The 16,471-nt window shown below is 38.8% G+C and overlaps 1 protein-coding gene across 8 annotated transcripts in view; it reads left to right on the top strand.

Moving 5' to 3' along the window:
* Positions 1-14,248, top strand: part of BEGAIN (brain enriched guanylate kinase associated) — a gene marked incomplete at its 5' end in the record, with an annotated part of 164,064 nt that extends 149,816 nt beyond the window's left edge. For 7 of the 8 annotated variants that reach the window (XM_084520128.1, XM_084520132.1, XM_084520133.1 and 4 more), the window contains 3 exons: positions 5,344-5,451; positions 8,848-8,931; positions 12,160-14,248. In XM_084520128.1, coding sequence (XP_084376254.1) covers positions 5,344-5,451; positions 8,848-8,931; positions 12,160-13,512 — 1,545 coding nt within the window. In that variant the 3' untranslated portion in view covers positions 13,513-14,248. The remainder of the gene's footprint in view (positions 1-5,343; positions 5,452-8,847; positions 8,932-12,159) is intronic. The other variant, XM_084520131.1, reaches the window with a different exon arrangement.
* Positions 14,249-16,471: the final 2,223 nt, after the last annotated feature.

Below are 16,471 nucleotides of genomic sequence, written 5' to 3'. Positions count from 1 at the left end.
CACTTGGTCCAGCCCCTGCTCAAACAGGGCCACCCAGAGCAGGCTGCCCAGGACCACGTCCAGGTGGCTTTTGGAGATCTCCAAGGAAGGAGACTGCACAACCTCTCTGGGCAACCTGTGTCAGTACTCCGTCACCTGCAGAGTACAGAAGAGCTTCCCAATCTTCAGAAGGTATCTCTCATGTTTCAGTTTGTGCCCATTGCCTCTTGTTCTGTCACTGAAATGAGCCTGGGTCCCTTCATACACATAGACAAATTCCCCCCAAGACTTCTCACATCTAGGCTGAGCAGTCACAGCTCTCTCAGCTTTTTCTCATAGGAGAGATGCTTCAGGTCCTTAATCATTTTTTTGTGGCCCTTTGCTGGACTCCTTCTGGTAGCTTTACATCTTTCTTGTACTGGTGGTGGTCAGAACTAGACACAGTACTCCAGCTGTGGCCTCACCAGTGCTGAGCAGAGGGGAAGGATCACCCCTCTTGAACAGCTCACAACCCAGGATAATGTTAGTCTTTTTTTGTGGCAAGGAAACGTTACTGAATCATGTTCATCTTGGTACCCAGCAGGACTCCTGAATTCTTTTCTGCAGAGCTGCCTTCCAGCTGGGTGGCCCCCAGCATGGTTACCTGGCCTTGTTCCTGCCCTGGTGCAGGACTTTGCACTTCCCCTGGTTGGACTTCATGTGGTTACAGTTCATTTCTTCATCCCATCCAGGTCTCACTGGGTGGTAGCACAACCCTCTGGAGTGTCAGCCACTCCTACCAGTTTGTGTCTCCGCTTCTCAACTTCTCTGTTTTGTTCTTCATGGGATGATTTCAAACGGAATATAAAATATGGCCATAAAATATATAGACCTTGTTTTGAAAATACATCCCCAAAACACTTGTCCACCAACTAAGATCAACAGAATAACAGGAAATACATTGTAGCTGCTTAGCAGATACCTTACAGCACCTATTAATATTTATAGTGAAAAGATCACAACTGGAGCTCTCTGAGAAAAACAGTGAAATAACAGCATTGAGGGTGGGGAATTTCTCCTGCGCAAGTGCTGCCTTTCTCCTGGAAAATCACAGCAATGAAGAAAAGAGGAAAAAAAAAAAAAAAAAAAAAAAAGGAAAGAGAGAGAGAGAGAGAACAAGGTTCTGCCTGTATTGGGGTAAACCTTTGTCCAGGCACTCGGGATGGGATAACAGTGCCACTTTGGTGGTGGTATTTGTAACAGATCAAGTCTCTCTCCCTCTTTCTTTCTGTCATTCAGGTGTCATTTATTAAGAGGCATTTCCAAAGGAATGATGCTGGTCTGTCCTGATGGTTATTGCTACCATGACGTTATTCTCATGACAGCATTGAAATGCTATCCGTTGAAATGTTTCTTACAGGAACATCAAGAACAGATTTACTTTGCCATGTTTGAGAAGGCTGACATTTCCACAGAGCAGCACTGCTCATTTGCAAAACTGAGACTGATTTCTAAAGGTCTGTACACATCTCACAGCTCCCGCAGGACAGCAAAGTACGCAGCCTAGCCCTGACCAGGAAGCTGACACCACTTTACAGTAGGACACCCTCCAGCTGCTGGAACACAGGAAAGCACTGAAGGGAAAGTAAAACATTACCAGAGAGACAACCAATTTTATTACATTTTATCCGTCTGTGCTGTAGGACTAGAGTAGGCATTTTCGTTGATGCCCTAATACATAAGAAAAGCTTTGAGCAGATCTTTTCATCCAGATTTTGTCACATACCAAAATGCTCTTATCTGTTAAGTATTTCATGCTATATCAGCCTATCAAAACTCTTTTTACCCCACTCATAATAACAGGCACAGGGACCATACAATACCAGGGAGCTTTGAAAGTCACACCTTACATTTTTGTGGATCTGTGAAGATATGAGAGATATTGCAATTGTCATAGACAAATATTAATAGATAGAGAAGGTTCCAGATCCCCTTGGAAAGAGTAGGTACCCAATTCCTTCATCAGCAGGGATCTGAGTAGGAGGCAGTGAGGCCCATGCTAAATTTGGGCTAGGAGCAATGACCATGAGCATCACCCAACATTAATATCAGCACTGTGCACCGCTGGAGTCATCCAGCAGTACTAATTTGGTCTGACTCAGACATGGGCACATGATTGCAGTTCTGGCAAATTAGTCAGACACCATGCACTGTACTCTTTTAGGTTGGCTCTGCGCCAGGGGAGGAGGCCAGGGCAAGACACATTGAGCTGACTCAACAAAAATTCCTGAACAAAGATGCACAGCATTTTGGATCAAGCTTCAGGAGCCCTCAGCCCAGCTGCAAGCTGTTGGCATATCAATAACCCCATTAACTTGATCTGTTACTGAGTTTTAGGAGGTAGGTTTTTAGCACCTGCAGAACAGAAAGCTCTGCCAAAAGGAGAGAGAGGAGAGGCCACCAGCACTGTGGATGAGCAGGAGAAGAAAGCATCTAGGAGATGCCAGGCACAGAGGGGTCTGCAGAAGGTGGCTATAAATAAAATAAGCATCTCTATTTGTAACTTGTAATCGTGGCATGGATATTATGATGGCTCTCCTCCTTCCAGCCCACTCCGTCATTTATACTCAATGCTGGAAAAATGATCACCCGACTGCAACTGGAGAGCTCAAAGTTGCACTTGCCAGTACCCAGCAATCCTTTTAATGCAGTTATCCAGCACTACCATGCCACATCTTCCAGCTGCACTGTTTTACTCAAGCTGGTCTCAGAGTTAAGCCTCTGCTCTGTTGTTGCCAAAACTGCACCACAGTCATATCTGGCTGAAGCCCTGAACTTTCAAAAATAGGGACACAGCATATGTGGTCAATACAGAAAAGCCTTTCAGGGTGCTGTCCACCTCGTTTTGCCACAGTGGGGCAAACTGCTCCTTGCTCGTGTCAACAACACTGATTTTAAGAGAAAGATGCTAACAGAAACTGGTGAAGAAAGCTTGAGACTAGCCTTTCTTTCTCATTCCCAATCCTCCACAGCATGAAAGAGATGGCTGTAACTTTGGTGTCTAGCTCCTGGCCTATGTAATATAAATTTGGACTGAGATGAATTCTACAGTTCAACAAATCCAAAATATATTTTTAAGTCTTGCTTGGTCAGATACAAAGTCTGGAAAATGTCAGCCCAAAAGCTTCAGTAACTAGAATAAAAGGAAACTATAATTCAGTCAATTCAGCATTACTTAATGCAATGGAAAATACTGTTTCCAAAGCCCAAATCTGTTGCCTTTTTATGAGTTCCTGTCTGTGCTGAAGCCTATAAATCCTAGATTGGACAATCTTGCCTGAACTGCAAAATATATTAAGCCAAGTTCAATTTGGTTAGGCAAGAGCAACACGCATTGAAATCAGACTTAGAGCAAAAAGGGGTCCTACAAATCAGCTGCCCTGGCATTGACGACAACTTGTCGTGCAAGGATTGATAAAATCTTCAATACAAAGTTATATGGAAGATTAAGTCTGTACTCAGGGGACCTGGATCCTTCAAAAGCATGAAACAATTTAGAAAACTGAGGGGATACATTTTCCCCAGGTATTTAGGTAGTTGGAGATGCCAATATAGCACTTGTCTACCTCATTACGCAGCTAAATACCTTTGAAAATGTAATCTTCAGTCACGCTCTCAAAGGAGACAGATTTCTAGAGGTGCACAGATGTCCAGGAGGTTTACCAAGTGCCTAGCTGTTTAGTTCCCATTAAAATCAATGAGAGTTAAGGGCCTCATATAAAACCATGTCGATCTGCCTAATTAAAAAACATAGCCCCTAAGATCATGCGTCTTGTTCAAACCAGTGAGGTTGCTGCTCCTGCAGGCTCTCCAAGCTACACTTTGGCTTTCCATGACAGAATCCCCGGGCAGCCAGCAAGAGCACTGGTAAACTGATCAAAGGGGAAGAAAACAGGAGAGGTTTGAGCCTACACCAGGCTCCAGGCTTGTAACAGCGGGGAGCAACCAGTCCCTATAAAAGCTGATATTAAAACAGTCTAGGCCAGTGACCCCCCCAGTCATATTTGCACTGTTTAAAGCAAGATATGGGTTCTCTTAGACCATTTTAGAAAGTGTTTTTCTTTAAACAGTGATTTAGGATGAGTTGCCACTTCCAATTTAATCACCCTTTTTTATATAATATAGTCTGGTGCTTTGCAGCTGGATAATTAACCTTAATATTCTTTCAGACTTCAAGACACAATGCTCCCATGGCTGTCAATTAGCTGACAATGCCGAGCATGTGTTGATGGAAGATTTTTGTGTGACCCCGGCAATATGGCATTTGGGAAATTTCAGTACCTAACATGATCAGCCTGATGGAGAAAATCCTTCACAAATTACTCTAACAATTTTAGAATGGAAAGTGAGATTGTGAATTTGTCACTGGAGTAGTTTCACGAAAAACTTTGAACATTGAAGTTTACCCTACTTTCTGTTATTGAGAAGCTGCTTTCTAAAATATCATTCCAGATAATTGGCAAGCCTCCTTTTTATCATGGTCTCATACAGCACAGAGCACAGGGAAAGTACCTTGATCTGAGATACACATAGAACCCACCATTCTTTTTTTTGGTAATGTAAAGCTAGAGGCAGGGTTATAAACGATCATTACTTTTTTTTTCTTTTTATATGAGGTGGTGCAACAAACAATGCAATATGAAACTGGGACACAAGGGAGAAGGGACAGTGGCACTTTACTTTTCCTGCTGAATTCTTTGCATTTATAGTGAAGAGTTACATCTTTATGGTAACAAGATTAAATTGGTGGGCAGAAAGAAGCTTGAATCAGATTATTTTCATATAATCCCGCAGTGGGTCACATTCTGCTAGTGCCTGTGCTAACCCCGCAGTCAGGCATTCATCTTGAGAAATGAACAACCACATTCAGGACTTTTAAAGCAGCCAGAACAGTCAACAGCTAAAAAGAAATTGGCTCAGGCACAGCCACTTTCTTTTTTAAACATTGTTCTTCCATCCCAATGAGAATGGGAGCTAATGGCATAACTGAAACAGTCTTGTGGAAAAAGCCAAGAGCAGCACAAGTCACTTCTAGGTTAGAAACTCTGGCTTGCATCAAACAAGGAACAGCTGAAGCTGAACCGAATCCTTTTTCACAGGCTAGCTAGAGCCTGTTGTGAAAGTACCTAGTGTGAGTCTAATTTGACCTCCATGTTTTCAAAGCACATCACCTTATCTGCTGAGAGAAAATAGCAAATAAATACACAAATAAAAAGATATTGATCTGTTGTGCTTTTCCCTAGGTTTGAGAATGACATCACGCTTTGGGCATTTTACTGAAATATTCTGACAGAAAAAATACTGACTACTCCATTTTCTTCATAGGGTCAACATTACGAAGAGGAAAAACGGGCTTTGAGCCATGAAATAATTGCACTCAATAATCACTTAATAGAGGCCAAGGTGACAATAGATAAGTTGTCAGAAGACAATGTAAGTATTTTATTATGGAGACATCTTGAGGTTATACTCAGAAGTAAATTAGGCAATGCACTTCCTATGTAATTATAGAATAATTTCTTATTGTTTACATTAAATGTAACATTACCTACAGTTAAAGTTCATGCTTGATGTTCTCATCATTTTGTAATTTTGACTCTTCTAAAGTTAAGGGGCCGGAGTGAATCTTTTCATTGATACTTTTTTTCCTTATGCCTAACCAAAACCTGATTAAAAATATATTCTAAGAAATGGAAATATTTCCACAATGAATTTGCCATTGGTCTAGTACAGCAGACAAGTAGAAGCGCATGCTCCAAGGTATGGCATGAACATGTCTCAAGTGAGGATTCATCATAAGGCTTTTAGGCATGATGTAGAACCTGACATTTCCCACAGTTCATCTAATCTTTCAGTATTTGCTCACTGACATGTGTTGCCCAGCATGAGAGAGCTCTGCTAGTAGTGAATAAGATTGACCAAACCTGGTCACTCAGATTATCACAGAGGGAGACAGGTTTTCCCCAGCTATGGTTCACATTTAACACTTTACCTATCTCTGTGAAATGAAACAGGGTATATATTTTGTGATTGTCACCCTGCATCTCATTAAATGGTGCTGGAACATGCGGTCTGCAACTGGCAACCGAGCTCATGAAATCTTTCCAGGGACAAATCTAATATAGATAGCAAAGAAAGGAAAGTTGCAGACATTTAGTTGTTGTGCCATTCCTTAGACACTTAGTAAAAAAAAATCACCTACAGAAGATGTGTTTCTGTTAATGCTTCCTCTTTAACACATTGCCATCTTCCCATATTTCACACGAAATCAAAGCAGGGGTCATGCAATTAACAGGTCTGATGCAATTAACATGTCTGTTGATGTGAATTGTGCCTATGTGATTAACCATTTTCTAATGCAGAGTCCACAGTATGATCTTTGATCTCTACAGAAACTGTTGAAACAATAGATACTTCATAATTCCACTATCTGTAACTAAATGAACTTGGTAAACTCAATGGGCTAATTTCAAGTTTTAGAAGCACACCTATAAATCCAGATTAATGTCATCTGAAATCAGTAGAGTTATTTCATATTTAAAATGGAAGTGAAAGAAATGGTAAAGCTTTTATAATAAGAATTCATGCGTTATATCTACTTCATGAAGTCAGGTTTGAGCCCACATCTGAATAATTTTTTTCAATATTGATAGCTTTTTAAAGGCAGATTAGACTGACCTGGAATAGAGTACTCTCTTCCAAGACATCAGAATTATTGTGAACCATGCTGAATATTACACTACAGTACAGAAGCCTCAAATACAAGTACTATTGCTTCACGATTGATGTCAATTCACAGACAAAATTCTGCCCTTCGTTATGTGGTGTCACTAATAAAAGTAAAGGATAAATTCCAAATTTTAAAATAAAGAACTATGAAACAATCAAATAATACTATGTCTAATAAGAGAGAGTGTTAAACTGAAGATTCCCACCTGGGGAAAACATGTTTTTATCCTGCCAGTATTTCTTCCTCCAACTTTATTTCCCCCTATTCCATTGGTGAACATATAAAATGATGCTTTTGATGCAAAACTATATTTTAGAGAATGGAAAACACTTTGGGCTTAGGATCTGATTATTCTTTTTCTTGCCACAGATGTGACTAGTTACCATCCAGGTAAATATTTAAGACACAAAGTCTGTCCAGCCACACAGTGTGCCCTAACATGTTGAGAACAATGTACATGTGGCACATCCCAATCACATGTAATTTTTTTGGTAGTAATTTTTAAAGTAGCTAAAAATAAAGTGCCAGAAATGCTTTTTGTATTCTCCATGACAACCACTTCACAGAAACAGAGCCTGAAAGCTTTTAAAGAAAGGATTGGATTTTGGAGTGATTTAATTTTTGTGTCCCATAAGGGACCTGGGGTACGTGTCTATGCTATTCATTCTACAGCAATGTATTATGCATTTAATGTGCATGTAATGTGTCAGAATCACATGCATGTGCAACAGATTTTGCTTCTAAGTTGAATTCCTGGATTCTTACTGCATCTATTTTAAGGAATAAAGATAATGTCTTCTAACGTAAAATTTAAACCTACATAAGTGAAATCTATCTCCCCAGTACATTTAAAGCAGAAAGTAGCATGTTTAACGTTCACACAGACAGATACACACACATGGAAAAAGTTTCTAAGGGTCCTTGAATATGAAGACATAAATAAACTAATGTTCATGAGAAAAATACATTTACCCACATGCCTCACAGACTCCCAGGAACATCTTGTTGAGCCTGTTATTGCAGAATACATTTAAAATTATATTTCTAAACAGAGAGAGTTTCTGCCTGCCCTTTTCAAAGAAAATGTATCCATAAAGGAACAAGTAAAACAGCAAAAATGCACATGCGATGAAATAATATTAGCACCAGAAAAAAAAAAAATCCATATTTAACACTTTTTTCTTATAAATATTTTCTAATTTTTACAGGTTAATATGGCTTAGCATCCACTGTCATTTATGCTTTGTCTGTCTCAACTATTCCCACCTATAAAGTCAACTTGTAAAGCCAACTTAATTTTAATTTTTAATGGCACCTTGATCAGAAGCAACATATAACTTACCTCCAGAAACTGGTTGAAGGACACAGTAACAGTCATGTATATTCAATTAAATTAAGGTGAAAAATGAGTTAAGGGCAAATCCTTGTACTGCATCTTCACATTAGATAGGCTGTGAGACCCATTCAATACAAAAATAGTTTAAATGGCCTGCTAAATTCTCTTTTTCCCTTTGTAAAATTCTCATGATAGTTTCTTACCCAAGGAAAATATGCTGTTCTTTAGCATCAAATGTTTGCAGAGAGATTTAATGTATTTGTCTCCAGAATTTACATTCTGGAAGACAAGAAAGGAGCCAAGAACCAGCAAGAAAATTTTATAGGACAAAGGACATTTAAAATATATACAATTTATATTTCTACAGTGAATTTCTCCCACAGTCTCATAAGATTTTTTCATCATTTTATAAAGTACTATCTCAGTGCTGATCTCGATAACACTCAGTAAAATTTGACAATTCTTAAATTTTCCTTTTTGCTTAAAATATCATGCTTATTTTAGCCTTCATAGCTCCATGCATGTTAACAGTATAGTCAAGTTCCTAATGGTAAGTATGCATCTTTTGAAATGCAGATTACTGTTCTATAGCTACAGTTTTAAATTTCTGGTAATTTTATCAACCCTCACAAAGCAAAGGGACAAACTCCTCTGCACCACACAAGAAACACAGAATCTTAATGATTTTAAAAGTTAAAGTATGCTTCCAAGTTCCCCGTCAAATTCTAAAACAGTCCTTTTCTTTTTCTTTATTTTTTTTTAGGAGCTGTATAGGAAGGACTGCAATTTAGCTGCTCAATTGCTCCAGTGCAGCAAGAATTATGACAGGGCACATAAACTTTCTGAGGTAATGTGACTAAACCTGATGAATATTTAAATAGATAAATAAATGTTTTATAGAAAATAAGTTATTTTACATGTATCAATTCCAGAATGTTTTTGCCCTTAAGGTTTTGATTTTTTTTTTTTTCATTCTTCAAGCAAGTGGAAGGGTGCTGCTATTCTGTGTAGCAGGGGAGGGTGCTGACCAAATCACAGCTGGTAATGTAACTTCATGGTACTCTTTTTTCCCACAGCTCTGCTGTACAATAGAATGGGGTCTCTGCTGACCATGTTGAAATGTAAAGGTTTTATTAAAACCAAAGTGGTGAGAACTCTGGACTGCAAAATGTTGGTGTTGGGGAGGAGAGGGAGAAGGGGGAAATTACAACCTGTAGGCATCAGAGATTCTGATATAACCAGCTTTACTCCTGAAGCTATTTTCCAGTCCAGCTAATTTATAAACCTGAATTTTAAAATAGACTGACAGAACAAATATCTTTTTGTAAAGCAACCAGAGCACTGGATGATTGATTTCCAAGGTGTAAGCTTTAATTAATAATCTTCACTTCCAAGGAAGCTAGGCATGAGAAACAAACTCCTTAAAGGGAAGAAAATGTTATCTCCATGAACAAGGCTGTCTTTAGTGAAGTAGGACCCTACTCAAATCAACAGCTCCTTCCTCATGTATATTTACTTGTTGAAGGTTGCAAAGAAAAGCTTTCCTTTTATCAGTTCCATCAGGTTAGTGTCCCTCCAAATGGCCTCTCTTGTGTGATTCTGTGACAGAATTATGTCAAAATTGCATGTGAAATATATAAACCACCTCTAAGCTAAGAGCACTAAACAAAACTGACAAAGATAGATCAATACTCTTCAATCAAATGGGCAATGATTTCCTGGAACTGAGATAAAACTTCCAGATTAACCATCATCCTGTTATTTTTTCCTAGTAACTGACTTTCCTTAGCAACTCATATCCAGGAGTCATCATCACATTATTCATACCAAAAGGACCCTGCCTATTAGTAAGAATTAGGACCTTAAAGTTACTTAGTTGTTCACCTGCAGAAAACCATCACAAATGGGACCTCCCATAATTTCACAGACTGTAATACACTTAGATAAATGGGAAGACTTCACTCCTAACTCCAAGTTTTTATTAATGTAACAAGTGTGAATGCATTGTCACAGTCACTAAATTCCTTACAAGCACAATTATTGCCTGTTGAAGTATTGTATATTATCCAGAAACCAAACTACAGTAAAACATAGTAATGTGATAGCAATCTCATTTTAGTAATTTCAGTTTCCAGTATAATCACAAAACAAAAAAACTTTTTCTTAATGCATTTCATAATCTAAAAAATGTATACAAAATGGACCAAAGAGTGATGTTACAGGATACTAAATGATAGTTGACCCATACAACAATTTCATATTAAATGAACCGTATTTCATTTTGTCACTTTTTTGGCAATTTACAGCAGCCCTATTTTACAAACCATTTATTCAATCTTTGTTCCATCCGTACTTACTCTGACTAATATTGCTGTCTGCTAGCAGATTGGCAATATCATACTCTTTATTTCCAGTGGAAGATATATGAGATAATTATCAACGTAATGGTTATTCTAAAATAACATAGAAATTCTATTGGTTGAAAAAGCTCTCATCCTACTCCAGACTAACAAGAGTGCCATTTAACAGCATGCCATACTGAATACACTGAATTTTGGGGATTAAACCAACTTTAATGTCTTCCCAGTTAAGCTAAAAGAGAGACTTCACACTCTATATAATATTAGATCATTAGAGACAATAGACACTTTGAGTTCTTCTTGCCTAAAGAGAAAGGCTGAGGGGGGACCGCCTCAATATTCAAAGGGTTGTCTCTTCTAGAGAAACAAAGTTAATATGGGAGTGTGATAATTGGGGATAGAAGAGTAACCACTATCTATTTGGTAAAGAGCAACTTGATTTCTCGTTAATAATAATAATAATAGAACCTAGTACAGTGCAGCCAAGAATTCAGGAGCTATATTCTTAAGTGGCACAAAACATGGATATCAAGGGAGCTAACCTTGTCACAAAGTCACAAATCCAGTTACAAACTTAGCCCAAACATGAGTTCCTTGATTTCCAGCAAAAAATACCGAGGGAGAGATCTCATGCAGCAGTCACTTGTATTCCTACAGGATCATCAGTAAATACTTGAAATAAGCAAAGCAGAAAAAATACGGTTAGTATCATGCTTAGTTATACCTATGTAAGATTTACCTACTGGGCTTTTGAGCTGCACCACAGAATGCAGTCTTTCAATCTCTTCTGGTGCACATGAGAGGATGGCAGGTGGAATCACTGCCCACAGAGCCAATCCCATCTTTCCCCAGAAACTATATGATTTTTGATGCATAATAGATTTATGGGTTAATTTTGAGTGGTCCACCACAGGAATCAAAATGCGTCTTTGGGTTTTAGCTCTTGTTTCTGTTGGTGCAGTGAGAAACTAGAAAAGTTTGCAGCTGCTGGAAGAGGAGGGTATGTTGAGAGGCTGATAAGGATGCTCAACCTGATAAGCAGGGTCCAAGTTCTGGGGTAAGGTACCTGGTTTCATTTGCTTCCTCCCAGCACAGAAACACTCCTCTCACAGCAACCAGTACTACTGTTGTAAGTGTCAGTGAAACCAACTATCCTGCCTCTTCAAATAACATCATTTATAAAACACAGCAGTGAAGGGCAGGAGATAATTTGGCTCTGGGCTGGATGCAAGAGAAGCTCAAAGAAAGGCAAAAGAACAGAATATATCTGACCTCTTCCTCTTCTTTCCTCACCCCAGCAGAGAACTCCACACACCAACTTCAAATCATACACATGCAGTCTGGAAAGTGTTGCTGTAGGCTATAATTCCCCACCTGCCTTCTGAAGGTCATTGTTTACCACATTCCTTAGTTCATTTCTATCCAACTTGAATTAATTAGGAAGCAATCCTTTCAGTTTCAGTGTTTTCCATGAAAGGAAGCAAATGAAGACTTCCAAATGTTAAGTAAATAAATAAAATTAATTTGATTACATTTGTTTTCAGAAATGCACAGAGATTGTGGCCATCACATTAGTCAAAGAGCCATATATGGTGAGCTATGTAATGTCATAAACTGCACTCCTCTATCAGTGTTGCATAAGCCCAAGCAGACACCAGAACTGATATGCACCTTTTTCTCCTATCCCCTCCCTCTCCCATCTCTTTGTATTGCAGTTGCCATCTGACTTTCAGGAAAGAGTCAGCATCCATCTGGAAAAACATGGGTGCAGCCTTTCTGTCCCCTTGTGCCACACATCTTACGCGGACACCATACCCACTTGCGTCATTGCCAAAGTACTGGAAAAACCAGACCCAAACAGCTTGTCTTCACACTTGTCAAGCCCCTCTACAAGGGAATTTCAGGACTCTGCTGGAAAACTTGGGCAAAGGCCCCAGTACAAGTCAGACATCTACTGCAGTGACACTGCCCTTTACTGCCCTGAGGAGAGGAGGAGGGAGAGGAGGCAGAGTGTGGACACGCAAGTGAAAGATGTGGGGTTCCTGCGGTCCCAAAACTCCACGGACAGTACTGTCGAAGAAGATGGTTTCCATTCCAGCTTCTCTCACGAAGCCTTCCCAGAGTATATTACCTCTTTGCCGACCTCCAGCTCTTATTCCAGCTTCAGTGTCACATCTGAGGAGAAGGAGAACGCCCAAGCCAACACAATGACAGCCTCTCAGCAAGCGATCTACATGAGCAACCGCGACGAACTCTTTGAAAGAAAGTCACCTGTAGGTTACGAGCATCAGGGAAGCCCAAGGTTTGCCAAGTCCAAACCTGCGCAGCACATGGAGCTTGCTGATGACAATGAGAACTCGCCCACTTTCACTAGGACTCTGCCTCCTTATGCAAACGAACCCTTTCATTTCTCAGCCATGACACCACAGCAGGCTTTAGCGAATCAGAAAATGAGCACACACCTTTCAGAAGAAGACTTGCCTGGGCGATGGAGGCAATTGAGCGTGGAGGACATTGGTGCATACTCTTACAGGAACACTGACAGGCTATCGCCCTGCAGTTTTTCAGAGCAGTACTACAGCAGCCCAATTAAAAAGGGAGACAGTCGAGCAAGCCCCATCTATGCCAGCTACAAAGCAGATAGCTGCTCAGAGGGAGATGATATCTGCCAAAGCAGACTTGTGGATTCTTGCTTCCTGAGAACAGACAGTGGCCTGAACATTGACATCAGCACTAGCTGTAAGCAGGACAAGTTGCCCACTTACAAAACAAAAGAATCAAGAGACCAAAAAAATGAAAGGATCACCGTCCAGTTATGCAGTAGCAAAAACATTGAAAATAGCCCAGTGTTGAAAAGAGAATATGTGGACGTGAGCCCCAACAGCTCGGCAGAGTCCCTCAATCAGAGTTCGATGGAGGCCTCAGAAATCCACCAGTCTTCCATGGAGCAAGGAAGCCATTCGGGTATTCACAGCAAACAGCAGCAGTTTCAACGGACTGGAAGTACTGGCTTGAGTCGGAAGGACAGCCTTACAAAAGCACAACTATATGGAACCCTTCTGAACTAGGCATCTTCCAGAACTGCAATAAGACAACACACAAAAGGAAGCAAACAGCATTTGATACTTCTAGTGAACATAAGGTTCTCAGAAACAGGATTATTATAAAATATATATTCATAATGGTACTATATGTTTAAAACAAAATCTCTCCAAAAATGTTATACAGCACTTTTCACTTAACATCCTTTCCACATGGGAGATCATCCCCTCCCCTCTTTTATAAACCTGAAATATTTTTATAAACAAAATGGTATTTATTATACTATCCTAAGCTATTTGAACAGGATTCTTTTCCCTTCAAGCAGGTTTCTTATTTATTTTTGTGCATGAGGCCATCTGTGCCTAAACTCTTGGAGGAAAAGGGTACAATCATGACGGCAGTGACAAACAAAAATAAATCCACCTGATAAAATACCATAAAATCTCATATGAAAACAAAACTAACAAGAATAGTGAATTTGAAGAAGTATATTTTTTAAAAAGAATGGAATTGTATCTTAAGTTATTTCATACAAATGTATTTATGAGTGACTAATGTATGCACAAAGTGATACCAATATTTTGTTCTTTTAATCCACTGTGTTTCTGCTTTCCTATTTTTCCTTGTATACTACCTCAAAAGTAATTGAGGGTTTCTTTGTCACATTTTCTGTAGGCTTGCATTTATATTGTCTAAAATGCATGCAGTGTCATAATTAATACTGTATTTTGCATTACTTAATAAAAGACACCAGTGGAGATATTTTATGTTTCTTTTTTCCTTCATTAAAACATGCTTTGGACAATAAAATATGGGATTGCTCTGGGTAGTATCAGTGCAGCAAGAGTTATTGAGTAAAGCTCCTGTTTTAGATTGCTTTCCAAAGGAGTCTATATAAACCATGGAGCAGCAGTTCTCAGCCTATGGCCTCAGGGAGTGGAAGGACTGCTTCTCATCAGCCTGTGAAAGGAAAGCAAGGAAATAAACCATTAATCAACAACCTTAAATTCACTAGGAAAGGCTCTGCACACTGAAAAGAAACTTGAGATCTTGTGACATAAGATCTTCCTCTATTACACATGTACTTGACACAACCCTTCAGGTCTTTATGGGTCTTCCAAAATTGTACTTTCGCATACGTATTTCACAGGCATTTTTCTAAGATATAAGGAAAAGCTGGTCTTCTGTAGCCTATGGCAGTTTCACCGTTGAAACTGAGAAGCCATAGTTTAACCTGTAGTTTTTGCATTTCGTTTAGTTTAACCTGTAGCTTTTGCACTTCCTCCTCCAAGTGTTTTCTGTTTCTCGTCATTCCATCCGAAGTCTACAACTTGGACAGGAGCAGAAGGGAGAGAGCAAAAGAGAAGAAAAACAGAGAGAAGGGAAAATCCTGTGGATTTCCTTCCTGGCTTGAGTATTGCTTCTTGTTAACAGGCAGAATACAGCAGTAAATACTAAATCATTCTTTTAACTGATGTTCATTGAACACTTATTCTATACTTGAAAGGGAAAGACCTTCCTTAGTGCAATATGTGGTAGTAAATCAGTGAGACCACTGTGGAAATCTAAAATAGTTCCTATAAAGCTAAAATAATGACCTATCATTCATTATATATTCAAAAAATATGTATTTTCTATCAAATGTCTGAAAATTTTCACTTGGCAAGTTAATGTGAACCGGGACTATAGAACTGCTTACTTCCCACATAAGTATCTTAAATTGTGAAGCCACACATTCAATGCATTTGGCATCAATAATTCCCACTGCTTTTCATACTGTTCTTCACATTCTTTTTGGATAATATAAAAATTTGACGATTATTAATGCATGCAAGTACTTGCTGTGCTGTTTTGAAGATCTGGCATTACATCCCTACAGTTCCTCAGAGAGCTGTACTAGCACTCAGGAGAACAATGGTAGCTAATAATATCACACAGGTAAGCCACAACAGAAGGCTAAAGTGAGCCTTCAGTACAAAAACTATTACGCACCTTGTGCTTTTATGCTCCCACACGTTCAGCTAGTGGGAGGCTGTGTCACAAACAATTCCACCAAGTCCACTAGAAAAAAAAAAAAAAAAAGTTCCCAAAGGCAAACTGATTCTATGGCAGAATCTGACCTGCACTAAACAGACTTGGAGATCCAGAAAATCTGCTATCTCCTCCTTATCTCCTCCTTCCTCACTGAGAGAAAACAGACAAGGAAAAAGAAAAAAAAAAAAAAAAAAAAAAAGTACTGTTGACTTATTCGGGCACATAAGATGTAGGCAGTCTACAACAAGATACTCACTTCTTTTGTCAATGAACACAAAGATTTGTATGCAAAAGGTGAAAAATTAAGTTTTGTATCACCTTAAAGTATATACATGTACACTACGGAACAATAAATCCTGATATTTATGAACTAGAACACAGTATCAGAGCAATCCTATTATGATATCATTCACTATTTGACACAAAACTGCTATTTTGGCAATTATACAAAATTAAGTTTTTTAGCTATTATAGATCTGATTGTTTGATATCTTGTTGTATTATGTTCTTTCCTTCTGCTGAAGTTTCAAAGTCTGCTTCTATGCTTCCCTTGACTCTCAGTTTTTGTGCACTAGTATGGAGATTGAAACCTGACTTTTCAGCCAATTAGTACTGGGCTTTTTTGTAAAATAGCCTATAACCCTTTAACATTTTTCTGTATTGAATTTCGTTACAGAACAGTATGTAACCCTGCAAAGAATTTCAACTGAATTGATCAAATTATCTAGAAAAGTTATTCAACTTTAATGTATTGATTTTTTTAAACAAATCTCTTTAATCAGAAAAACTGTCAATAAGTTAGCGTATTTTCTATGAACTTAAGAAAATATAATAAATTACACATTTTTTCTCAGGTTTGCTGGCTTAACCAAGGTTTGTTTTCTTTTCTTTTCTGTACAAGAAATTTTAAAATATTATAAAAGAGATTTTCCCCCTTTTTTTCATGCATTG

This window comes from Aythya ferina (genome assembly GCF_964211825.1).
Source record: "Aythya ferina genome assembly, chromosome: 5".
Taxonomy (NCBI): domain Eukaryota; kingdom Metazoa; phylum Chordata; class Aves; order Anseriformes; family Anatidae; genus Aythya; species Aythya ferina.
The sequence above is the reverse complement of the archived record's forward strand: the minus strand, read 5'-3'. Positions and strand labels throughout refer to the sequence as shown.